Below are 26,871 nucleotides of genomic sequence, written 5' to 3' on the forward strand. Positions count from 1 at the left end.
TCCTTTATTCTTTCTCTCTGTACCTCTGTTTCTTGAAATGTCTTTGCTTGTCTCTATGAAATTGAGGTTTCCTCTGATTCAGCTGAAGAATTCACCCCAATGATTGCAAAGTACCAAGCTCAGCATCCTACCTGACCGCATTACATGGTAAGCGTTATTGTGGCTACCGGTCAGATGAGACAGAAAACATTTTCAGCAAACACAGATCACAGGAGATAGTCCAATGCCGAGAGTCTATCTCTCTAAGTCTCTCAAAGCAAGCTCCCTAAGGGCACTGAAAACCCTGGCCCTTCCCCCACTTATAATGTGCAGCTACCTTTCAGGTGGTGAATGTTGAGTGATTCTGGGAACTCCCACAAAAGCTCCAAAGAGAAGCCAAGCCCATGAGTGATTGGAATCAATTTACCTGACTGCTCTCCACGTCCCCACCTGTCACACCCCAGCTACACCTCGAGGGCATCCAGAGATTGACACCTCAGGGCAGAGGGCTGCACCAAGGAACACTGTGGCATGGGGGTAGGATCCCTGAATGTGATGCCTTAGAAGCAGATCCTGGGGAAAGGGAGTGGAGCTGGGTCTTAGGGAGATGGGGACTGGGGCCTAAGAGGTACCATCAGAACATTGCTCCTCCCCAGGAATGGGATTCTGCTCAGAAGAAACCCACCATGGTTGCACACAGCTACAGTGAGTGAGACAAGGTTCACAGGCACAGAACAATGGGACTGATTTAATGAAAAGAGTACTTTGTAATTAACAAGCGATAGCAATTAGAAATCAGCATCAAAGCAAGCTCCTTGAAAAGTTTCTTTCCCTCCCCTCAACATTTATTTTTATTTCTGATTATATAGGAATACCTAGTCATTGTAGAAGATCTGAAAATACAAATATGTATAAAAAGGAAAATAACACCCCCCCCCACCCCACCCTATAATTTTACCATCTGGAGATGTGTAGCCAATATCATGATGTATTTTCCTTAAGTTGTTTCTCTAGACTTTTCCTTTAAGAGTTCCCCACCCCCACTCCAAGGTTTATTTATTCAGCAAAGTCCTCCTTCGGGGAGCGAAGGGCAGTGTTAGTACAACCCCTGCCCTGGGATCCAAATCCAGACCCCAGGAGGATTCTTCTGAATTTCTCAGCTCCCTCTCTGTCATTGTTGTGTCCATGCAGGTGGGACAGGTGCTAAGGAACAGAAAACCCAGGGGGTTGACTGGCCCACTTTAGCCAAGCCAGGTGGTCAGGAGCAGCAGCCAGATTTCTTAGGTGATCTCTCGGCGGCCACCTCCACCAGCGAGTCCTTTACACGGTCTTCCTGCATCTTGAGTGACCTGCATGATCACACCGAGGCATCAGTCCTCTCTCTCGCCTCCCAGGGACAGCAGGGAGGAGCCCGTGGATGAAGCTGAGCTGCTGGGGACGGCACCTCCAAGCTTCCTCTCTCCCACCTGCTCTGTCCCTGCCCTATATTCCACGTGGCACCAGAAAAATGGGTCCACGAAGACTTTGGCCTTTGGTCTCTTTTCTGGCATTCTTTCTTGCCTACTATGTGCCAGGCACTGTGCAAGGGACTGATTATGACAGTGAAGCCAGCGTGTCCTTGCCTTGAATAGAGATGCAGGCAGAGAGGAGACTGGCGATCAGGACTCAGGAATGGGGAAGCACTCAGAGGGACTCCACACCAGAAAGGAGGCAGTGTCAGGGCTGAGACCGAGCAGTGGACAAGGGCCTTTCAGCAGAAGAAGGGGCTGCATTCCAGGCAGAGGACAAGGCTCAGAGAGCTTGGGAGTTGGGGCAGTAAAAGAAGCCCCTTCATTTATTCATTTATTCACTCACAATATATTTACTGTGTGCCGGGGCACTGTGGTAAATCACGGAACCTAAGGACCGAATGGCCAGAAAGAAGCCAAAGGGAAGCCATTGAGCAGTTTTTTGCTGGCGGGCATCATGGCCTAAGCAGGTTTGCAGTTTAGCAAGCTCACTCTAGTTGCTTTGTCAGGGAAGGAGCTAGAGATCATCTGTCTGATACCCCTCCATCCTTACTCATTTCATTCATTTATTGAGCACCTAGTATTTGTCAGGCCTGAGTGTGGGGAGAGGGGCTGAATAAAACAGACATGGTCCTGCCCTCCTGGAGCTATAGCCTAGGGTGGGAAGAGGCCGATGGCAACAAGCAAATGGACAAATGCATGTGTAATTACAATTTGTCCGGAAGGGCTTCAAAGGGTACAGAGGATGGTGATCTGAAATAGTGGTGGGAGGGAAAATGGTCAAGGATGGCCCCTCTGAATGGCTGAAGCTTCGTGTGTAGGTGAGTGTGTGTGTGTGTGCTTGTACACGCATGCTGGGACAAAGGAGATGGCACTGGAGACAATGCAGGCCACTGTGAGGCATTTGGATTTTATGCTAAATCCAGTGGCAGTCACTAGAAGATTGGAAGCTGGAGAGTGACTCTTGCTCTCCCACTCTACTTTACAGATGAGAAAACTGAGGCTCAGAGAGGCAATGTGGATTTGGGGAGGTGATGTGCAGCTAATGAGGCTAGTAGGACTGGCTGGAGTCAGGGCTCCGCACGCAGTGTTCTCTCCTTCCCCAGACTTGTGAGCCCTGTGGTTTCATAGACTCTTCCTAGATTGGGCCTTCCCTTCCTGCAGGAGTCAGCTGAAGGCTGCTCAGAGGATTCTGCCTGGGAGGGCGCGGGCGGGGTGGCACTCACCGGGCCAGGTTCACCATGGGCTCCAGAATGTTGTGACCCAGGGCAGCGCTGCACTCTCCAAAGGAGACACCTAGCTCCTGCAGGCCAGACAGACAGGGGTATAGGTGCCTTGGGGGAGACCACTAGAGTCCAGGAAGAGCTTCCACCACCAAAAGCCTGGCTGGCAGACAGAGTCCCACCCAGTAGGTCCCTAGGCCACCCCAACAGGTGAGGCAGCCCCTTCTCAGTGTGGCTCATGGCCCCCAGCCTCAATCCTCTGCCCACCGCCCCTCCACCCTGGCTGGCCAAGGTGTCAAAGATGACACCTCAGAAACATACCACAGCTTTCAGAGTGACAGTGGGAAACTTGTGACCCAATTTGGAGAAATGTCTTTGATGTTTTTAAACCGTTAGTTATGTTTTTTTTTTTTTTATTCTGAAAATATTGAATTGGAGGAAATATTGAAAAACGCAGAATAAAAAAGTACAAAATATAAGCCACTCCTGTTAGTATTTGGGTATATATTTCCATTCTGTTTTATATAACATTTTATTAGGTGGTGGGGGATGGGCTAAACGTCATTATATTGTTAGGTTAAGCCGTATGAAATTGCTCTTTGGGTCGGCCCCGAACAGTCAAATACCAGCAGTCTCATAGGGGTCACCCTCACCTTCTCTGACTTCATATTATATTCTAAGCACCTCCTTTACACCCTGAAATATTTTCCCAGGATGGGACTCTTAATGGCAAATGCTAGCCTCTCACATGAACCTCCAGAATTTAACCACCAACTGCTGTCCAATGTTTGTCCTTATAAATACTACTGTAAAGAACATCCTCATATAAACACGTTTGATTATACATTATACATGGGTATCCATTACATTATTCTCTTAAGGGTTATTATTTCTGCTTCTTTCCTTAGGATAAATTGCTAGAGGAGGAATTAGTATGTCAAAGAGATGAGCTACTATTTTTAAGAGGAAAAAATTTCCGCCAACCAGGCGCCACAATGATGACCTCATGAGTATGAGAAATGAGAGGAGCAATGGGAAGGAATACAGTGGGGAAATGCCAAGAGGGGTTGTGTCAGAGGTGGGGCAAGGAGTGGTCTTTTTTTTATGATTCTTCAGATTTTCTGGAATGTGGTCAAATTCTATTCATAAATAAATAGTATCCACTGTCTTGTGGCGGGGCTTTTGATGCAATCTTCCTGGGGAAGAATTTGAGTCTTAAAATAGAATAAATTAGAAGGAATGTTATGTTAATTAGAGACCAGAGATAAAATTAAGATCTGATTGGGAATTTTAAGTAAAGCTTTAAAAAACCTTTCTACTCTGAAGATATTTTTTATGTAGGTCAGGATATTGGGTGGGGATCTGCTAATTCAACAGCAAGGTTCAATGTCATGCCCACTATTATAGTCTCATGTTTAGGTCTAAGGCTGGTGTGGGTGGGAAGCAGAGGTGGCCAGGCTTCTGTCCACTCTGACCTGTCCATTAGCCAGGCAGGGGCAGAAATGGCAATGGGACCTTTTTGGTTGCCCATGCCAGGGTGACCTATTCACTACCCTCCAGGGAGGGATCTGCCCAGTCCAGGCTGCAGAAGGGGCCAATGCCCAGGTACTCACCTGGGCTAGTTGCTGCCCAGCCTCGGTGGACACCTGCCGCTCCTCATCACAGTCCACCTTGTTTCCCAGGAGAAGAATGACCACTCCGTCAGACCCTGAGTCCTGCACACAGAATACATTCCCTCAGCCACACAAGTTGAGTGCCTGCTGTGTGCCGGGCCCTGGGTGGGTTTGGCCCTGTCTTCCAAGGAGCTGGCAGTGTGCCTCCTCCCTTTGTACATGCCTACCTTTCCATGTCACATTCACTCCACACCCTTCCCACCTCGACACTTTCCCCTCCATCTGTAGTGAGGCTGCCCCTATTATCTGCTTGCAAACATGTCACCCACTTTCCAAGGCTAATCTCAAAGGTACCTCCCTCAGGAAGCCTCTCTTTATATATTACCTTATCCTACTTCTTTTGCATCTCTTCAACTAGACTAGAAACTTCTAGAAAGAAGATGACATGTCTTACTTCAGATCCTTCTGCTGTGCTAGTATATATTGCAGAATTTCAACATATATGTATCAATTAAGTATGTGGGGGGTGGGGTGGGGAGAAGAACGAGAAATTATCACCTAGAGTGGTACTAGAATAGCATTATCTCCAGGTGTTAAGAAGACATCACAAAGCTGCTGTATGTAGTAAAGAAATGTTCATAGGATAAACGAAGTAGTTTGTTTTAGAGGCTGTATTATGTAGTTGTGGTTTCTTTGTACTACTCCTAGCCCATCCAGCCATATGCTCTCAGTGGGTTGTCACCTATATGTCTGTTGTATCATTTGTAATCCCGGGAGAAAAGGGGGAATAGGTAGGATCCAAGTTTCCTCTTGACTTCAAAAACTGGGGCCGACCCCAGCAACCATCTGCTCACCTGGAGACATTCCAGCCAGTAGCGCACATGAGCAAAGCTCTCCTGGGAGGTGACATCATACATGAGCACCACTCCATCAGCCTTGCGGAGCAGCTGCCGTGTCATGCTGTGGTACCTGCCCAGAGAGTCTCATTGAGGCCAGGCCTGATGGGCTGACCCGAGGCCTTGGCCTCTCTAAACCTCAGCCACTCCATCGGCAAAGTGGGAGAATTAAGCTTTGGGAAGCTTCTAATTGCTTCCCAAAGAGAATGTGCATATGCTTTCCTTCTTACAGTGTGGTTATTGTCGGATAGATAACAGTTCTCATGGCTCAAATTTCAAAAGATACCAAAGGATACCCAGAGAAAAGTCTGTCCCCCACCCGGACTCCACCCTGATTCTGCAGTCACCTAGTCCCTCTCCCCAGAATTACCAGTTTCTGAAATATTTTTCCAGAGGTATTTAATGAATGTACATAAATGTGTGTGTGTGTGTATATATATATATATACACACACACATATTTATGTGTATATATATATATATACACACACATATATATATACACACACATATCTATACACTCATACAAGCACTGACCCTTTGTCCGCTGTTTAATACAAGTGCTCATTAATATTTGGTAATCTATACTTTGTTTTTTCCAGTCAACAAAATGCCTTGGAAGTGTTTTCCCGTTGGTACCTAAAGAGGGTCCTCAGTCTTTTTAGTGGCTTCATTATATTCTATTGCGTGGATAGACCCTGACTTATTTAACTGGTCCGTTACTGATGACGTTGAGGTTGTTTCCAGTGTTTCGTAATATAAGTGCAGCTGTGGAAATTCTTGGTCCTTTCAATATTATAGTCAGGTACAAGTTAATCAGGAGAATGAATTTCTAGAAGTGGAACTGGGTCAAAGAAGAGGTGCCTTTAAGTTTTGATCACCGCTGCCTAAACTGGAAAGTGGAAGCCCAGTGTTTTCAGAAGGACAGGCCATCGGGTCGCTGTCACTGAGGGCCATGTTGGGATGGTCATCACAGATGCCCTGCCAGGCTGAGGGGGCCTCTGGGTCTGCTGCCCAGTGATCCCCCTGGATCTGGATTCATCTCTCCTCCCCCAACCTCCTAAATCCTTCAGGAGTAGATGCTTCTTTTGCACTCGGCGGCCTCTTGCCCGTGTTGAACTCCTCGAGGTCGGGACTGCCCTCCACCCCTCGGCACCTCAGGCTCAGCCTGGTCACTAATGAAGAAGATGCCTATTACCTCTCCTGACCAGCTGTGTCCCAGAGCTGCAGCGCATAGTACTTGTTGTCCACCAGCAGGTTTTTGACACGAAAATCCACTCCTAGGACACACAGAGAGGGATTAATCGTTCTTTCAAGTTATCATCCAAGACTTCTAGCCATTGACTACCTGAATATATCCCCAACACGCGCCCCAGGGCATGGGAACCTTCAGCTACTGGGCTTCCCCTCTGTTCCCCAAGTCTCATCCATATTCAAGGGCCCACGTCTTCCAAGAAGCCTGCCCTGGCTGCCCAGCCCATGAGGTTCACTGACCCCACTGCGCTCCTACACCTTGACGGTCAGTGCCAGTACCAGGCATCTTGCTTCGTTTTGACCTCTGTGGACAGATCTGTCTTCCCAACTGCACAGCCACGTTTATTTATTCCTTAGTCTACTCAGAAAAATGTTTCATTATTTTATTTTTATAATACTCGTTGTTTCATTTCCTAATTATTGCACACATCTTCCCCCTTTAACTAGACAGTGGGTAAACAGGCAGCCTAAGAGGTGGAAGAAGCACTGGCTTCAGAGATGACTGATTGAGCTGTGAGTTTTCCACCCTCTGCCACTGTGCCAGCTGTGTGACCTTAGGCAAGTTGCTTCACCTCTCTGAACTTCCCTTTCTCACCTGCAAGGTGGCCATTTTCAAAGAGCCACATTGCAGAGTGATTGTGAAGATTAAATGACTTACATCCCAGGTTTAGCCCAGTTTCTGGGGGAGGGGGGAGTGGCATCATTATTAATTCTCATCTCCCTGAATCCTACCCCCTTGAATTTCACAGCCTCACCCCTCCCTGTGGTCATGGTTCTAGACCCTTAATGTCCCTGGAAATATGGAGGTAATAGTGAAATCCCAAGGAGGTTTGGAATCTTTGGGGTCCAGCTTCCTGCCAACCCCCACTTCCCAAGGAATCCAGGTGGAGTGGGGGATGATGGAGAGGGGCTTATTTGTCCCCATCCCATCCCCTTTCCTAATGGAGCCCTGAGACTATAGAGCCCAGGCCAGCTCAAGAAAGGGGTATCTCCTCATATTAACCTTGAGCTGGTAGAAACCTTTCTAAAGGTCTCTTATGGTGACCCCTGTAAGCACTTGCTGCTGGCCCCTAGTAGTAGCTGAAACCATAGGCTCCCTCCTCCCACCATTATGCTCTCCACAGGAAGCTGGGAGAAGTGGCAGCCCAGGACACCTGACCTTAGCAATCTGGTGAAACAGAAGTTGTCTGTAACATCCACTTCTCTTTACTGCCCTCTTTCCCAAAAGTCTTAGGAAACTCAGGGTCTGCAGGAACCTCTGAGGTTATCTAATCCAACCCTCTCCCCACCACCCCGTGATAACACCCAACCTCTTCTTAAAAACCCACTGTGTAATCTGAATGACTCTTAACAATTATTCTTTGCATTGAATAACTCTCCCATTACTCCCACTTTTCTACCTCCCTGCCCACCCCACTCCTCAATCCACTCTTGTGTCCCCATACTCATACCCCAGAGCATGTTACAATGTAACACATAAACTGTTAGGAATATAATGTTTTCTCTTTCCCAAGGAATCTGTTCTTTTACATGATCGTCCCCAGGGAGAAGGCAATGCTGAACTCAAAAGAGGGTAAAACTTCTGGTGTAGGAGTATGTGCTTGGAAGGCAGCTGGCCCTGGGTATAAACTTTGGGGGGCATCTAGGGCAAGAAACAGAAGCAAATCTTCAACTCTGTTTTCCTCATATGAAAAATGGGGATAGATATGGAAAAGCTTGGCAAAAAAATGCATTCAGATATAATTCAATTGGCTCTGGCTCTGGTCCTCCATCCAGCCCTGTTCTCAAATGCAGGCAGGCTATATAGTTCTTATCTTCTGAGAGAGGAGGGTGGCAATGGTGGAGGGTGATACTGAGTGCAGAAATGTTCATGACTGAGGAAGCCAGAATCTTCCCCAACCATAGTTAAGCCAGATGGGTGACAGCCACCAGGGGGCACCAAACCGCAGCTGGGACGGGGTCAGATTTGGCTCCTACACCTGCACCTCAGGTACTCCCAGCTGGTTAGCAGTGCATGGAGCCTTGCCCTGCCTTTTTACAGTTATGCAGTCTGTGTTTTTCTTGATCGAATTTTCTAGAATCTTCTTACTTACATAAGAATGGGGGAGATACTCAGTTATAGGGAAGACTGTTGTAAGGAATAAAATATGTATGTAAAAAAATAAAATGTTAAAAAAAATTATATATATTTATAGTATGGAAAATAAATAAATAAGTAAGGTGGTATGTATTTAAAAAAAATATGTATGTAAGATGCCTGGTGTGTTGTAGGTGGTCAGTAACCAGTAGCTTAGGTGATTAATAGTGGTGGCCTTGTAGGTCATATAACCCTGCTCAACATCAGGCCAGGCCTGCTATGGGTTCCTCATTCCCCAGGACACTGCATTTTTAACTGGCTGCCCAGGTAAGGATGCTTAGGCAGAGAAAAGTTTGAGAACTTGTCCTAGGGCCCCTCTTGTGCGTGAGCTGTTATTTATGCACTGGTCTGGTACTAGTCCCCAAGTCAGCATGCTCCCTGACTGACACAGAGACGTAGATCCCTCCATCTTTGTCCCTAAGCAGATTTTCACGAGCTTGCTTTTTTGTGGTTCTATATAACAATCAAGTGGCCATATATCCCAATATTTTTAGACAGAAGAAGCTTTGTGCTTTGGGACATTTTAATTGCAGGAGCCACTGAATTAGACACTATTAAATATTTACTTATAATAATACAAATAACTAATATTTATTAGCACTTCACTTTTAGATATTATTCTAAAAACTTGATTTGTATCAACGGAACTAATCCTTACAAACACTCTAGGAAGTGAGTGCTATCATTGTCCCCATTACGCAGATGAGAATTTGGGGGCTCAGAGGGGTTAAATAATTTGTCCAAGTGCATATGGCTAGTAAGTGGCAGAGCTGGGATTTGAACTCAGGCACCCAGGTTTCTAACTTACCACACTCTACAAATATATTCTGTGTAAAATATTCAACTTGCCCAAGGCAACTTCCTTCTGGGCCTGGCTGACTTTCCTGGGGGTAGTCAGAAACAAATCCAACCAGTGGGTAGAGACTTGCTTGTTTTCGCCATCAACCAGCACCGGCACCTAAATTGCAGGGTGCTTTGTTGATGTGGCACATTAAAAGCTAATCAGATCAATGCAGAAAAAGCAAATTACCTGTAATTAGAGATGATTAGTAAAATAATAAGAGTTTGCCTGTATAAAATGCTGCCTAATGCAGGGCCTGTGGCCAAGACATAACCTGCAGCTTCTTCAGAGATGGCTCACTCCCTGCCTGCTCCAGCTTGTTGGCCAGGGCCCCTGGGTCTCCCCTCCCTCCCCGCTGCCTTCCCCAGGTGGGCCCTTACCCACGGTAGCTGTCAGCCCAGTGGCGAAGGTGTTCTGGTGCAGCAGATGCAGAAAGGATGTTTTCCCCACATTTGAGTCTCCCAGGAAGATGACATGGAAGATGTGATCGGGGTCAGCTGGAGGCTTGCTGACTATGGGGTCTCCTAGGGATGGGGTCACCCCAGCCTCCCCAGAGTCTGTTCCTGGGTCTTCAGGCCCGTTCTCTGCCCTTGGTTCCCCGGACTGTAGGGGGCCTTGTTTTCCTGTGTGAGAAGTTGTGGGTGGAGGCACAGGTTGGGCTTCCAGCTCAGTCATGGTGGGGAGGGTTTGCGTGGGCTCCTGGGGCCCTCCACCCCCAGACTGAACACCCCTAGAGGGAGAGCCCCTTAGGGGTGATGGTTTTCCAGGAGCAGGGGCTTCTGCTTCAGCCCGAGCCTGTGGTGTGTCATATGGGACAGAAGCGAGCAGAGAATCTTGCTGGGGGAGTTCTGAATGCCCAGTTTTCAGGCCCTGGACCTCTACCGACTGCTCTAAACTGAGGCCTTGCCCTCCTCGGCCCACCTGTTTCCTTTCCTCAGCCCTGAGCTCCTCCTCCAGACTCTGGTGGGAGAGGGCAGACAGATCATCTGGCCCAAGGGCCTGGCCATGAGTTTCTCTTCGCTCTCCAGGCCTGCCCTCCTGCACATCTAGGCCCAGTTTGCCCCGCTCCAATTCCTCAGTAGGAGCCTGAGCCCTAGGCTCCAGACCCTGGGAGGGCTCAGCCAGCCCTGGTGTGGGGGCTCTGGCTCCTAGGGATCCCAATCCCAGCTCAGAGAAGGCAGTGTATGGGACCTGATGGAGGGCCTCCCTCTGCCTGGGTGGCTTGGCTGGGACAGGCCCAGGCCAGGAGTTCTTATCATCTGAGTCATGAAACTGTTTACTGGGCCCTGCTGCGTCCTGGGCAGGGGGAGAGGTCACTTGGGAAGCGGATCCATCCTCCAAAGGAACGAGCACTTTGAGTGCAGCTGCTACCAGGCTCCCTGACTCCCCAGCTGGGGCCCCGTGGAGATCCCAGTGGAAACGTGTCTCAGATCCAGGCCCTGACTCCTCCTTAGGTTCCAAGCTGTGAGGATGGACAGGCTGTTCTGGATTGATGTCCTGCCCATCTGGGTCCACGCTTTCCCCTTCTTTGGCCCTGGAAGGCACTGAAGGTGGACTCTTTGGAGCCCCATCTGGATCTGAAGATGGCTTCTGACCAAAGAGCAAATTATGTGACTCTGAGATAGAAATCTGCCTGACTACGCGGGGTGTCTGGGGGCCTGAAGGGCTTGGGGGTGGACTCCAGGAGAGCTGCAAGGCTTTGTGTGCGGGGCTGTTGAAGCTGCTTAAAAGCTGGTCCCAGTCATCGTTGTCCCCAAACAGTCCGGGCAGGGGAGCCTCCTCAGAGGAGACTGCCTGAGGGTCGGGAGCCTTCTTCTCATCTGCTCTGGGAACACTAAAAAGGGTGTGAGAAGCTAAGGTCAGGGGAGGGGCAGGTAGATGTCACACCAATCCTGCCTACATCCCTCACCAACAGTTGTACGACTCACGGCTGGCCCTCCCTCCCAGTCTTTGCTCAGATAGTCCTTCTCACCCGGCATGTGTGCTCCACTCCTCCCCCTCCTCCAATCTATTCATCCTTCAAGGCCTGTATGAAGCCTCACCTCCTCCAGGAAGCCTTTTCTGACCATTTTGGCCCATCCCATTCCTCTGAACTGTAACAAATAGAGTGAGCGCCTGCCTGGGATCCAGCACTGCACTAGACCTCGTGTATGTGTGCGCGCGCGCGTGTGTGCGTGCGTGTGTGTGTGTGTCTTTGAATCCCACTTGTGTGATCTTGGGGATGTGACTTTCTCCTCTCTGTGCCTCAGTTTCCTTGTCTAAGAAATGAACATGATAATCTCAGTTTGGCAATGTTGTTGAGATTTAGGGAGGAGAACTATGTGTTCTGGGTGGTGCCCAGAGCCTCAGAGAACTCAGAGCCTCCCTCCCCTCTTTCAGGAAGTCCCTGGGATGCCATCCCCAGCCCAGGGATGGCAGCCACTTGCCTCGGTTCCTCTTCCATCTGCCAGGACACTCGGCCCTTAGCGACATTCAGGTGCCCCTTGGTCACCTGCAGCTGCTCCCGCACCTCATCCAGCCTCCCAGCCAGGTCGCGCTCAGCCTCCCGAAGCTGCTGGTTCTCTGAGTTGGCCTCCTGGTTTGTGCTGCTGAGTTGGTGGAGCCGGGCCTCCAGCTGCAGGTTGTAGAAAGTGAAGAGAGAAGCCCAGTTGCCCTCCAGGCAACAAACAGCCTCCCAAGGCCATTGCGGGGCACAGACTCCGAACTCCTGGAGGCCCAGCTTAAAACATAGGACTTGGGGGAGGGGTTACCCCTCATTGGCCTAATTAGCTCCATGACCTCCCACCCAGGAGAGACATGAATTGCTGGGGTAGGGAAGAGAGAGGGAACTGTGTAAGAAACACAAACAGCCAGCACCACTAGGGCCTGAAACTTAAATGGAACCACACCCTCCTCTGCTCAAAGCTCTGTAATGGCTACTCTCCTCTGAGCCCCATCTAGCCTGCAGGAAGCGCCTGTGCCAACAGCAAGTCACACGACTTGGAGATGAAGAGCTGCTTGACCACACGGAGTGGGATGCAAAGCCTCGATAATGGTCTCCAGGGCCTTGAACAGATTTCTTAACTCCAACCCTGTTACATCTCTGATCTCCTCTCCCGATACCACTCTCCCCTCCCTCTGTTCCAGCCTACAGGTCTCCTTGCTGTTCCTTGAACATTCATAGCTCGTGCCCACCTCAGGACATTCGCACTCACTGTTACCTCTGCCTGATACTCTTCCCCCAAATATCACATGGTTCACTCCTCACCTCCTTCAGGTCTTTACTCCAATGTCATCACCTCAGTGAGGTCTTCCTTGACTCCCCTCTCAAAATCTTCTATCCTTCGATTCTGCTTTACTTTATTCTCTTTAGCATTTTCCTTATCTAATATGTTCTAGATTTCACTTGCTTATTTTGTTTATCATCCATCTCCCCGACTAGACAATAACCCCATGGGCAGAAATTTGTGTCTATCATGTTCCTCAGAACCTAGAACTGTGCCTGGTACATAGTAGGTGCACCTTAAATAGTTGTTGGGTTAAGGAATGAAGGGCCTGGGGGAAGAGGCTTCATGTCCACAGGGAACAGGACAATATGGCCCCGAGTGGAAAGTCCAGCCTCTTCCCTTGGCAGAAGGGGCCTGCCTTAATTTCCAGAGGCACCTGAGACATCAACCTGTGTCAGGAGGGCAAGACCAGGTGACAGGGCCAGCCAAGGCAACAGTGGGGAAGTCTCTGGGAACCTTGCCCAGTGTCAGAAGGATTCTGGTATCCACTATGGGCTACACCCATGCCAACTCTCAGCAGGGTCTCAAACCCAAAGACTTAGCCACAATGCCAACTGGAAGTGACCAGCAAGTATTCTGTCCAGGAAGCCAGGTCAGATTCCAAGACAGTAACAACTGTGGTATATAAAACACCTACTACATGCCAGGCACCATCTTAGGCCCTCCAATATAGTATCACTAACCATCACGGCAGCCTTCTAAGGCAGGAGTTCTAAACTCCATTTCTCTGATGAGGAAATCAAGGCTCAGAGAGGTTAAAAACTTGTTCAAGGTCACTCAGCTGACAATGGACATGAGAGCTGAAGACCACCCTATCACCAAGCCTCTCTGGCGCTGACACCTCATGTCCGCCCAGTGCTTTCCTATTTCACAGTGCTTTCCCACCGATTACCTTATTTGACACAACTAGCCTGGGAGATGCAGTAGACGTGGCTGTTCCTATTTTACAGATGGAGAAACTAAGGCCAAGACAAGCAACATTATTTCCTCAGCCTTTGCAGAGTGGCTCTTCATCGGAACCCCAGGGATTTGAACCTAGATCTTCTGACTCGTGTTCCAGTGCTCCCACTGGACTACCTGGCCTCAGTTCAGAAAAGGGTCCAAGATATCTCTTTCCTAGAGGGCTACTCTCAAATGGGAGCCCAACCAGCCCAGTAAACCCTCAAGAGAGGGGTGTCAGAGTCCGTGAATCCTCAGAAATTGAGTTCCCGGGGAGGCCCTGTCACTCACCTCCCTTTGGCCCTCGGTCAGCTGTTTCATCTCATGCTCCTTGGCTTCCAGGGCCTCCTGCATCTGAGCGCTGAGGGCCAGGTCCCGGGAGTCACTCTGGAAAGCAGAGAATTCTCAGCTCCTATACTGCAGAATCTAAGACAACTGGGCTGGGCCGGCCTTTCCCATACTTGACCTCTACCCAGACCCGGGGTACAGGGTCCAGGATGTCCCAGCGAGGAGGGGTCTCAGGACAATTTCCCTGGCTCAGGCCTAGATTGTGGCAACAAGGAAACTAAGGCCCAAAGAGTAGAAGGACTGACTCCCAGGGACATAGCAAGACCTGGCAGAGAGGGGTAAGGGCTCAGGCTCAACACTCCTTACGACATCTCTCTGGTTAGGGATATGAGAGGACCCACTCCCACCAACCTCTTGCTGCCCCACACTGGCCAGTCACTGGCCCCATTGCTTGGCCAGCAGAGGTATCCAGGGCAGGGGGAAGGAGCAGGCTGCTTGCGGGGAGCCCACCTGGGCCTGCAGCTGCTGCTTCTCCCGATGGATCTGCTGCTCCATCTCCTCATACAGCTGCTGGACCTCGCGATGGTGGTCAGAGTCCCGCCTGGAAGAGATAGGAGGTGAGCCAGGCTGCCCATCAGCATTCTGGGACTCTGCTGCTGATGGAGGTGGTCTGGACCTGGGTTTGGAGTCCATCCTATTGCTCATCTCACTCTGTCAGTGGTCTCTGACCCCTGTCGCCCTGAGAACAGTCATCCCCATAACAGGCCCCCAACCCATATGCTGTTGACATTGGTCACCCCGATCCTATTATGCTAACTCCTGGATCCACCACCAAGATATTAGTTCCCTTGGCCCTGTCATATCGCCCCATCGCTCTGTTCCCATCTCCTGCTGTCACCATCCCCCTACCTCCATAACTCAGACCTCCGTGCCAGGCTATGCCCATGCCAACTCCAAGGTCACCACAAGCATTGTCATCTACGTGAGTGGTACTCTGGAGTTGAGTCCCACAGTGGTCCTGCACCAAGACACATTCGGTATACCTAAAGCCCAACTCCGTCCTCCCCACAGGTCCCCTAAGTCATGCCCTCTTCCAGCTCAGCTCTGCCCCATGCAGCTCCCAGGTGCTGCTGTGGACCCCTCGCCTCCGTTATTCTGGAGCTGAGGGAATTCAATGAAGATTCAGCTAAAATGTAAAGAGCACCCACTGCATGCCAGACACTGAGTGAGGGAGAACCCCTGACTCCCACTCACTTCCTCAGGGTCAGCTCCAGAACCTCCTTGTCGGCCCGTGCCTCCTGCAGACGGCTGGTCATCTTGGCCAGGAAACCCTCCAAGTTGTCTGCCAGCTGGGGTTCTTCCTGCCGCAGCTGTCCCCACAGCTGCCAGATGTCTGCCTGCCTGGGGAGGGGAGGAGGGCCAGAGATAAGGTATGAGGGGGATCAGAAGCAGGGGAAGCCCCAGCCGTCCGTGTTAATGACAACACTCTGAGAGACTTGGGCACGAGGGCTGAACAATCTATTTACACACTACAGGTGCCATCAAACGCCACCTCCTCCAGGAACCTTTCCCAGATGTATCCTCCCCCTTTTTGAACCCCCACAACACGTTTTTTCTCCATGGTTTGGCGATTAATTGTGGGGAGGGGGACTTGGGAGTCTGATGGCCCAGGGCTTCTATCTCCTTTCTCTCTTCTCCTACTCTGTAGCTGTGTGACTTTGGGCAAGTCCCATGCCCTCTCTGGGCTTATTTATAAAAAGAGGAGGCTGATATCTGCCCAGCAAGTTTGCTAAAGAATGAGACATACCCAGTGAAAGTACCTGCTTGGAGCCTGGCACGTGGTTTGCACTGGATAAATGCTGCTTTCACATGGACTTAATTAAGTTGTGAAGACAGAAAGCTGAGCCCTGGCCAAGCTTCCAAGTCAGTTAACAGCTCCCCACCACACCCGCCCCGCCAGCCTGTACCCTAAGTCTCACCCTGTCTGTCCCACAACAATGGGCCCCACCCTCTGAGGGTTTGTCTCCTGGGTGAGCCCCTTGCTGGCTCTGACAGACCCAGTGGGACCTGAAGGGTGGGAGAGGGGCATTTTTAGGCAGGACCCTCCTTCTCTGAGCATGAGTAAATACCGTGAGCCTAGAATCTGAGATAGTTCGGAGGAAATGCCCCCCTATCTCCAAAGCTGTCCAATCCAGGGCATCACCATGCCTGATGTTACCCTAGTGGGGACCCTCTTTTTGAGTTAAAAAAGGCACCCACCCTCAGGGCACCTCATGTTTTTAAGAACGTGAGTACCCTTGGGAAGCTGATGCCCCAGCTTGCTAATCCCTCTGAAGACTGATAATACAGGGCAGGATAAGGAGGGAGGGGCTGGGGGTAGGATGGACTTCATGTGAGCAGTGCCTCCATTTAATCCCACAACAGCTTTTATGTTCACTCTGCAGCCAGAGAAACAGAGGTCAAAGGTTAGGTCACTTGCCCATGGTCACACAGCTGACAAGTGGCCAACCCGGAATTTATACGCGGCCTCCCACTTTGGCCCTGTGTCCAGGTGAGCCCTCGCCTGCACTGACTGGCAGTGCCTGTCCTGTCCCTCCCCTTCCCACATACACTGTGCTGGCCTTACTCGGGAAGTAAGTGGCCAGTCCCCAGCTGCTCCATGAAGGCAAAGAATGCCTCCTTCTCCTCAGTGTCGGCCTCCTCCAGCACTGGGAACCTGGTGGCTGCAGATCCTTGCTTGGAGGACAGTGGCCTCCTTTTGCGGAGCCTGTGGGTGCTTGAGCGGGAACCAAAGATGTTCTCTGTGGGACAGAGGGGGACGGAAAGGAACAGAGTGGAGTTGGGCTCAGCCCTTGACCTCCCACCTTGCCCTGCTCCAGCCCTGGGGGAAATAATTTTATCTGTGTTGGTCACATTTGTACAGGGCCATGTTTATACATTCCTCATGTCAACATTGGGAGTCTACTCAAGGTAGACACTGTGACACTAGGCCCACTTTACAGATGAACATCAGAGGTCCAGAGAGGCCAAAAGACTTGCTGGAAGTCACACAGCAACTCCATGGTGGCCAACACATTCTTTATTCACTAAGTCAAGAGATATTTATCGAGCATCTACTTTGTGCTGGGGACAAAATTGGCCCGAATCTCTGCTCTAGTGGAGCTGACATTCTAGCGAGTGTGAAAAGGATACATTTTTAAAAAGTAAATGTTCTAAGTGAGCCAAAGGAATAAAAAAGATAATTTCCATTGAGAGACTGGATAGGGTCTACTTCAGAAGGAGTGGTCAGGAGGATCCTGAGGAAGTCTCGTTGGAACTGAGAGGTGGATAACAAGAAAGCAAGCATGAAGATTCCTAGGGAGGTACATTCCAGGCAGAGAGAAGAGCACATGCAAAGGCCTTGAGCTAGGAGCCATATTGGTACTTTGGAGACAAAGAGTGGCATTGAGTGAAACCAAGAGATTGGCAGAGTCTGGACGATGCCCTGTGGGCCCCAGGAAATCTAAGCCCCAGGGGTTTAGATTTTGTTCCACAGGCATTGGGAAGTCCCTGGTGTTGTGCACAAGATCGGATACAGATATGAAGATGGCCCTTGGAGTTGCACAGACAGCAGTGTTCCCTCTGAACCTCCACATTTCAGGATCCAAATCCCACTCCCAGCTTCTCAATCACCAGAACCAAAACACACCACCTGGGATGGCCCCAACCAATAAATGCAGATTTATGGCCTCCCTCTCTGTTGTCCCCCAAACCTTTGGAGACTCAACAGACCTGAGAATTCTGGATGGCTTTGCAGACATCTAAGGCTGAACTGTGCTTTGCAGGGTCTCTGCAAGGACACCACACCTTCCACTCCCTGGGCCAGAAGGCCTTCTCTCATCGAGAAGATCAGCGGGAATATTGTTTCCTGCAGGCCTTAGTCTTTTTAGGTCTTTTTAGCCTGTCTCAAGGAGCAGTATTAGAGTAGCTCAGCCCAGTGGGGACTAAGGACCTGGGAGGTCCCCACCCACTAAACTTCACCGTTTGCTGCTCCCTGGAGCCTGGAATTCTCTTAACCAAAGCCAGAATGTGAAAACTTCTGCAGACAGAAACAAAGCCTGTGGTCTCTCAAGAATGGGGGGCACTTAACCTGTTGCTCAAGGGAAGCTTTTTGTTGGGGAGAAGACAAGGAATGCATCAGAAAGCAAGACTGGGTCTCTCTGGAGGAGGAGGATGCTCAGGGGAGCCCACGGCTAATCAACTGTTCTGGCTGGTTGGAAAGGAAGCAATCAGATCTCCTGGGCTAACAATCAGATCTTTAAGGCCCAGCTCTGCCTCAAATCAACTGCCTTCCCACCCAGGCTTAGTGTCCACATCTCCACAGCAATCAGGATTATCGTCCATGCCCTGAACTCTCTCAGGAATGTTGTGAAGGTCGTCTGGTTGGTAAGGTGTCACTGTTGCCTTTCCTGTCAGCCCAGCCTCGCCCCATGCTGGGCACACTGCATAGGACACCTGGCTGTGCTGCAAGTCCCCAGAAGCCCTCACAGGACAGACATACTGAGCCCAGAGCTGAATTCTTCAAGGGAGAGGCGTCCCTTCTGCTCCACATCCACCCAGTCAAATATCATCTCCGGCTCCTCCTCACTGCCCAGGAAGCTGAATGTGGCCGCCTGCAAGGAAAGGATAAGTTGGGTGCTATTGCCACTGGGGAAGGCTCTGGGCCACCCTCAAAAAATGGGAGGTGTTTGTCTTCAGCCACCCCCACCTCCTCTCGCTCCAATTTTGGAGTCCCACGCCCAACCTGACCCAGGGCCTACCCTTGAGACTCACAGACCCCATCTAGGACAGCTTTCTCAGCAGAGCCTTGAACTTCCTCCACACCTTGTCCCTTCCTCCATCCAACACCAACACTTATCTGTTCTGAGTCTCATCCCTTTAGGACCCTAATAAAGGACAGTAGCTAATCCTCCCCAGATTGTGTTTATCAGTGTTCAAAAATTATCTGAAACTTAAAAATAAGTCCAAAAGGTGGACAGCATGTCCTTTTAGTATTCTACATGGGCAAAAGCCACGCAAGCGTCTTCTTCTGGACTATAGGAATGTATATCATTCATCTCATGAGACTGATGTAAGGTCCCAGACTACATGAAGTCATAGTTTAACTTGCAGATTTTGTCCAGGAGAGCTATAAATAATTTTTGTCTGATGGAACAGATAACCCCAAAGATTTAGGGCCTGTTTATAATCCGCTTTTAAAATTCTAACTCAGCAATCTGACTCTAAAAAATTTCTTTGTTAAATTACCTACATCTTTACATGCTCTTTCAACCATTCATAACATCTATCATTAATTAATGAGAAATAAAATCTTCAATATGGATTTATTTTATTTTTGCCTAACGGTCATGATTTGCCTTCTTGGAAATTAAAGGTTTTGGAGATTCCATGGAGATGTCCAAGTGGACTCAGCTGTCAAAACTAAGTAAAGTTGCTGGAGAGTATTTTCTCTGCTTTATATTAAGTATAATTATGCAAGTATACATTTTATTTTTATAAGATCTGGATTTGTTTTTTTGTGAAGAAACTAGTTAATCTGAATTTCCTATGCTTATTTTGTCTAAACCAACACTATTTGTACGTAATGTTTAAGATTATGAAAATTGTAAATTTGTGTTCAACTAAATTGATTCATTATTCCAACAAATTTTATAGCAACAGTACTTATATTTTGTAGCGTGCCACCTTAAACACAATTTCCAAGATCCTTAGTAACTTGAAAAACCTGAATATTAAATTAAGAAAATTTGAATACTGAAAACTTAACTACTAAGCATAATTTTAAGTTTATATCTTTTTTACTTTTTACTTTTACTTGCATCGCTTCTTGACCTTTGGGCTAAGATCAAGTGTAGTACTTTTACTTGCTGGAGAGCAGCTATCTCTTTGGGTCATATTAATAAGTGAATTCATTTTGGGCACCTTAAATAGTTGTGTAAGAGAAAGTAGGGACTCAAGTAGATATTTGTATACCCATATTCACAGCAACAATATTCACGATAGCTCAAAAATGGAAGCAACTCAAAAGTTTATCAAAGGATAAAAGGATAGATGAAATGTGGTATAGATATACAATGGAATATGATTCACCTTAAAAAGGAAGGAGATTCTGCAATATGCTACATTATGGATGAACCTTGAGGACATTATGCTAAATGAAATAAGCCAGTCACAAAAAGACAAATACTATATAATTCCACTTGTATGGGGGACCTAGAGTAGTCAGATCATGGAGACAGAAAGTAGAATTGGGTTTTCCAGGGACTGGGGAAACAGGAGAATGCCGTTAGTGTTTAATGAGTACAGAGTTCCAGGTGGGGAAGATAAAGACGTTCTGGAGATGGATGGTGGTGATGGTTGCACAACAATGTGCATTACTTAATATCACTGAACTCTACACATAAAAATGATTAAAATGGTCAATTTTATGTTAGGTATATTTTATCGCAATTTTTTAAAAAGTTGTACAAGGGATATGTATGACCGTAGTCAGTCATGTGAACTTGTGAGCTTTGCTGGTCTAGTAAAATGCTTACATTAGACAGTTCTCAATTATTTACTCCCCAGTTCATTTTGTGAAAATAAAGGTTAATTATTTTGGTTAAAAGTTATAATCATACAGGTGTTTGAGGTTTTACGAGGAACAATAGTGACAGAGAAATACACTGTATCGGCAAGGAAATGGGAAACGTTTTTGCTTTCTGAGCAATAAAAGAAATGGTTTTATCTTAAAGTGTCTGGTTGTTCCAGAACGTGAAAATATGTAAAAAGACAAAACCTGAACGAATATAAATAAATGTAGAGGGTTTGCTGAAAGGAAATCTTATTTCCCTTGATTTAGAATACCTGAGTCTGAAAATAAGCTATGAAATATGTTAACGTTTTGCCAAATTTGCCTCTGTTTTGATGGGTTTAAAAATAAATTAAAAACAAAACTTATGAAATTTTTACAGGTACATGTTATATTAATGCAAAACTAGAATTGGGCTCCATCTCTATTAAAAGATAAATAGGTTTTAGAGCTCTTAGCAAGAGTTAAAAAGAAGTTACTATTTCTCTTCTGTGTAAATTGCCAAGATAACTGATTCCGTATCTTCACAGAATAATTTTCTCTGCTATGCTTTGGCTTAATCATGTTCTAATTTTTAAAAAATATCTAAGATATCTCTCTTATGAAAGATATAAATATCCTTGCAACCATATTACCTTCTTCTAAGTTTATTTCAAAATATTTTATTTTATTGTCACTTTGATTAAACAAGTACTATTTCTCAGGTTCCCATGATCCCATCTAAATCTAGAGGCCAAATTTCTCTGACAGCTCTTTTGATTTTGCCTTCCCAATGTCAGATTCTAAATTTAGGGGGAAAAAATCAGGATATCTTTCTCTATATTTATTAAATACTTCATCACTATTATAAGAGCATCGTGGCCAAGAAATAACAAGTGTTGACAAAGATGTTGAGAAAAGAGAACCCTCGTACACTGCTGATGGGAATGAAAACTGGTGCATCCACTATGGAAAACAGTATAGAGCAGCAGTCCCCAACTTTTTTGGCGCCAGGGACCAGTGGTCCTATGAGAATTCAGTGCCTGATGATCTGAGGTGGAGCTAAGGCGGTGATGCCAGCACTGGTGAGCAGCTGCAAACCCAGATGAAGCTTCGCTCGCTTGCCCGCTGCTCACCGCCTGCTGTGCAGGCCGGTACTGGTCCACAGCCCAGGGGTTAGGGACCCCTGGTATAGAAGTTCCTCAAAAAATTAAAAATAGAACTACCATATGATTCAGCAATTACACTTCTGTGTATTTATCTGAAGAAAACAAAAATACTAATTCAAAAAGATATATGCACACACATGTTAATTGCAGCATTATTTATGATAGCCAAGGCATAGAAACAACCTAAATGTCCATCAATGGATGAATGGATAAAGAAAATGCAGTACATATATATAATGGAATATTATTCAGCCATAAAAAAGAAGAAGAAAAAGAAGAAAATCCTGCCATTTATGACAACGTGGATGGACCTTAAGTACATTATGCTAAGTGAAATAAGTTAGACGGAAAAAACTAAATACTTTATGATCTCACTTATATGTGGAATCTAAAAGCAACGATTTAAAAGCCCTGAGCTCATGGATATAGAGAACAGATTGGTGATTGCTTGAGGTGGAAGGCGGGGAGTAGGTTAAATGGATGAAGGGGGTTAAAAGGAACAAATTTCCAGTTATAAAATGAATAAGTCATGGTTATGTAATATATAGCATGGTGACTATATTTAATAATACTATGCTGCATATTTAAAACAATAGGTTGAAAATAGCGAGCAAGCGAAGCTTTGTCTGTATTTGCAGCTGCTCCTCAGCACTAGCCTCACCACCTCAGCTCCACCTCAGATCATCAGGCATTAGATTCTCAGAGGAGCACTGGTCCCTGGTGCCAAAAAGTTTGGGGACCACTGCAGTGTATTGCATATTTGAAAGTAGCTAGGAGAGTGGATTCTGAAAGTTCTCATAACAAGAAAATAATTTCGTAACTATGTATGGTGATGTATCCTAACTGGACTTATTGTGGTAATTATTTTGCAACATATCCAAGTATCAAATCATTATGTCGTACACCTGAAAATAATATAATATTATGTCAATTAATCCTCAATTTAAAAAACATGAAAAAAATCATTTTCAGAAATTATAAAGAAATTTTTACTTCAAACCCTTGATACTGAAATATTTCCAATATTCTTTTGGACAATATAGATAACTTATAAGGAATTTTAAAAGTTTATTAAGATTAATTAATACAGTTATGCTTAACAAGTGCTCCTAAAAGATAATAAGCTGATCATTATCAAGAAAGAAAAATATCGTAAAAAAGTGTTACATGGAGAAGAAAATAAAAACTGAGGCTTTAGCCTGTAACAAACTCTGATATTAAATATGGCTTGAGTGTAAAAAAGAAGAGCATCATGGGAAGAACTGTCAAATCAGAAGAGATAGTCAGCCTTTCCTACGCTAAGTTTACGTAGTAAAATGCATTAACATAACCATTTCAGAAGTTGCATGCTTTATGGGAAGGCCCTGGAGATTTCTCAGTGTCCTTGCTATCCATAATATGTTCTTATCTTCAGGGGAAACACTTATCAAACCCTTATGAAATAGTTATGTACTGTATCCCAAGAGAGAGCTTTACTTTCTTCCACTCTGATATTGTTATTGTAATAAATAACCATAGCCTTTCAGTCTCAATACTAATAAGTTTCTGCTTTCCAACTTTACCTGAAGGCTCCGTTAAAAGCTGCAGGCCACAGTTTGTGTTTTCTACAAAGGACAGACTCAAAGCCTTGGAGGGAAGGACTACACCAGGTTCTATGAACTACTGATGCTGCACTTGGGTACATGATGCCGAGCTGAAATTAGCTAACCTTCAGGCTGAGCTAGTGGGCTGACCATTTCTAGGACTCTTTTGAGTCTAGAAGCAGCTAACTCACCCAAGATCCAGCAGAATAAAAATTACTTCCATGGAACTGAATGAATGGGTCAAAGAAATATAGTGTGGTTATTTGTTGATAATATAGTTGCTATTATTTTTATTGTTCTGTTTTTATAGATTTATGAGAAAATCTTCTCTGTCTTCTTGAGCTGTCTCTAACCTTCAGTTTAGTAGATTATTGCTTTTGTAAACTGAAATGAAACATGTTAAATGATATCCGAATCTCACTGAGCCCCTCCTGATTCAGAAACCAATACTTTTACTGAATCTCCTTACTTTCCATGGCAATATAGTTATTTATATAAGTTCAATAAGAATCTGTCTTCCTTTTGCTGGGATCTAGTTAGATAAATCTATTGTCTAACTGTAGTGTCACATCTAAGAATGATTCTCATTTAATCAGGTGTGACAAGTCCACTGTAAGGAACACCCATGGAGCCAATGCCTACAAAGCCCTCCTAGGAATCAGGTGATAGAGAAGGCCACTTCTGGGTGGGAGAAGGATCTTAGAAAAATTGGGACCTTCAAGAAGAGAGAAAGTTCCTCATATTTATAGGGGTTGCTGGTGAAAGCTGGTAGAGAGAGTCTTGTTAGTTTCCTCACCTTAGGATAAAAGTAGGATGGCCAACTTGTCCAAGTTGGCTCAAAACTTGCCCAGTTTTAGCACTAAAGAGCTACATCCCAGGTACCCCTCCAGTCCCAGGCAAACTGAGACAGATGGTCACTCTAGATAAAAGAGCAAATAATAGAAATTTTAAAGGTCCGACCTAGGATTCCATGTGAAAACTTCTGGACAGCGCCAAAATGGCTCAACACTTCAAAAGCCTAGATTTGCAGAGCAGACTTAACGAGAACCACATATTTCATCTACACCCTTGCTACACCTATAAGAATAATCAAGCCAGACCTAAGAAGACCGGCCTTTTTCTTGTTTTTTTCTTTTATTTTTATTTTTTAATTAGAGTTGACATTCAATATTATTTTATATTAGTTTCAGGTGCCCAGCATAGTGATTAGACATTTAAATAATTTACAAAGTGATCCCCCTGATTAGTCTAGTATCCACCTGGCACTATACCTAATTATTACAATATTATTGACTATATTCCCTGTGCTGTACTTCGTATCCCCGTGACTATTCTGTAACTGCCAGTTTGTACTTCTTAATCCCTTCACCTTTTTCACCCAGCCCACCAACCTCCCTCCGATCTGGCAATCACCAGTCAGTTCTCTGTATCCACGAGGAAGACCATCCTTTTTCATATCAGGACTAACTAAACTCTAGAGATTATTTATGATCACAAAAAAATTATGTGAAGCTTGAAAATAAGGCAAAAAGTTAGACAGCATGCCCTTTCAAGCATGATATAGACTAGAGGAATGCATTTAGTTCATCTCACTGTTTACCTTTAATTAAAGATCCCAGACTTACTGAAGTTACTTGTTAACTTGTAGATTTTTGTCCAGGAGAGACAAAAATAATTTTGTCTAGCAGAACAGATAACCCCAAGGATCCATGGCCTGTTGGACATTAGCCATTTTAAAAATCGAACTCAGCAATCTTATCCTAATACTCTTCTGTCAAATTGCCTATAAATACCCTAACTTCTCAAATGCTCTTTGAACTTGTCATAACATCTTACTGGTTCCCTCATTAATTAATAACAATAATTAATTAGGTAAGACCTTTGATAAGTGTTGATTTTATGTTTACTTGAAAGTCTCTCTCTCTATTTTTTTTAACCCTTTTAAAAACTATATTTAACATCAGCCACTCAAACCTTTTTGTGGCCCTGAGGCTGGAACATAGGAAAGGTCAGTTTTGATGGGGGAAGGGCAGTCTGGAGCTTGGAGCAATACCAGGAGGAGACAGCAGGCCCAGTGAGACTCTAGAAACCCATATAGGCCCCTTTACAGAGAATGAGGATAAACCAAAGAAAAATCAGTCAATCTGGCCTAGGCCACGGCCTAAGACTCCTTATTGACACATACAACCATGGCCGATCTTGTTTCATTCAAGTTTATAGTCATCGACATGGTTTGATTTCCAGGATTCTGACTGCTCCCCACTCAATGGGCCTAAAATTATATCATTTGCAAGTTATTCCTTTGGTTTAAAGTCTTTTCCTTTGTTAAAATGTAAATGTCTCTGGAAGAGGGGAACACATAAAGCCGTATTAGTCTTTTACACGTTGGTGTAAACAAGCTTCTAGCCATTTCTGAGATCAAAGTTTAGATGAGAGAAAGGAGAAAGAAAAGGCAAGCCCTGCCTTTCCGGGGACAGGAAGTCTCAGGAGGCTGCAAAAAAGGGATTCAGGGAGCGGGATGGGGTCTTAGCTCACCGCCAGGTCTTCACGGGTGACAAAGCCCCTCTCCTTGGCACCACAGTCCTGGAAGAAGCCCTGCAGTTCTGCAGCTGCCTGGGAGGACCAGGACTCTAGCTCTGGAGCCACAGGGGCATCCTGGCCATCAGCGGGCTCTCGTGTCTGCCGCCGGCAGCTGGAGCCCAGTTTCCGGCCTTTTCGGGTCACTCTCTGTCCAGTCTCCATGCTGCTTTGGCCTGAGGACAAAGAATGGTGACAGGCACTAGGCTGCTACACACAGTCACTGCCTGCTGAAAACCCTCCCATGGCTCCTCATTACTCCTGGAGAAAATCCACCATGGGTGATGAAGCCCTGCCTGGTTGGATCCTCACTGGCCTCTGTGACATCATGGCCCATGCCCACCTCATGGCCTCCAGCACATCCCGCTCAGGACCTTTGCCGTTTCTGTTCCCTCTGCCTGGATATATCTCCAAGATATATCTTTATCTTCTTCAGATCTCTACTCAATTGTCCAAAGTCTTCTCTGGCTGTTAAGTAAAAGAGCCCCCGTGCAGGACAGGTTCTAGTTTTTGACTTGTGAGTGGTTACACAGGGTCATCCAGAATCTCACTGTCCAAGAGACCAGAAGCAGCTTGAGGAGCCGTCTCTCCTGCGGCTCCTCTCGCTCATTTCCTCACATCGCGCCTTCTGGGAAGGAATCCCTCCACAATTGCCTCCTCCCTCTCTCAGTTTCACCTCACCTCCAGCCTTTTTGTGTCCTCAACGCCATTTCTCTACTCCTTAGGCCAATGCACCAAGGAATCAGTAGCGCCCCCCACATGGCCCTTATGTTCTTGCACGACGTGCTCCTCCTTCACGCCATCATCCCCACATCCTCACAGCCCACATCAACCCTTCTGAAGCACCTGCCATTCCCAGAATGCCAGATTCCCTCCTACCCTTGCTCCCTTTGCCCCAACCTTCCCGATTTTCGTATCCCCTCACCTAGCTGATACCTCTTCCTCCCTTAGCTTAGAGGCCACGTCCCCAAGAAGCCTTCCCTTCAGCCACCTCCACACTTCAGGTAGGA

At 46.6% G+C, this 26,871-nt stretch overlaps 1 protein-coding gene across 1 annotated transcript; it reads right to left on the reverse strand.

Annotated features, from left to right (window-relative positions):
• Positions 1-1,237: 1,237 nt before the first annotated feature.
• RAB44 (RAB44, member RAS oncogene family) lies at positions 1,238-26,026 on the reverse strand. The gene is made up of 13 exons (XM_025043692.1): positions 25,820-26,026; positions 18,484-18,595; positions 16,570-16,744; positions 15,198-15,344; positions 14,454-14,544; positions 13,947-14,042; positions 11,846-12,064; positions 9,831-11,262; positions 6,417-6,498; positions 5,178-5,292; positions 4,324-4,425; positions 2,714-2,790; positions 1,238-1,328 (listed from the first exon to the last, which is right to left on the reverse strand). Exons 1-13 carry the CDS (start codon positions 26,024-26,026, stop codon positions 1,238-1,240), a joined length of 2,946 nt encoding a protein of 981 aa, XP_024899460.1.
• Positions 26,027-26,871: the final 845 nt, after the last annotated feature.

This window comes from Pteropus alecto, unplaced genomic scaffold, assembly GCF_000325575.1.
Source record: "Pteropus alecto unplaced genomic scaffold, ASM32557v1 scaffold202, whole genome shotgun sequence".
Lineage (NCBI taxonomy): Eukaryota > Metazoa > Chordata > Mammalia > Chiroptera > Pteropodidae > Pteropus > Pteropus alecto.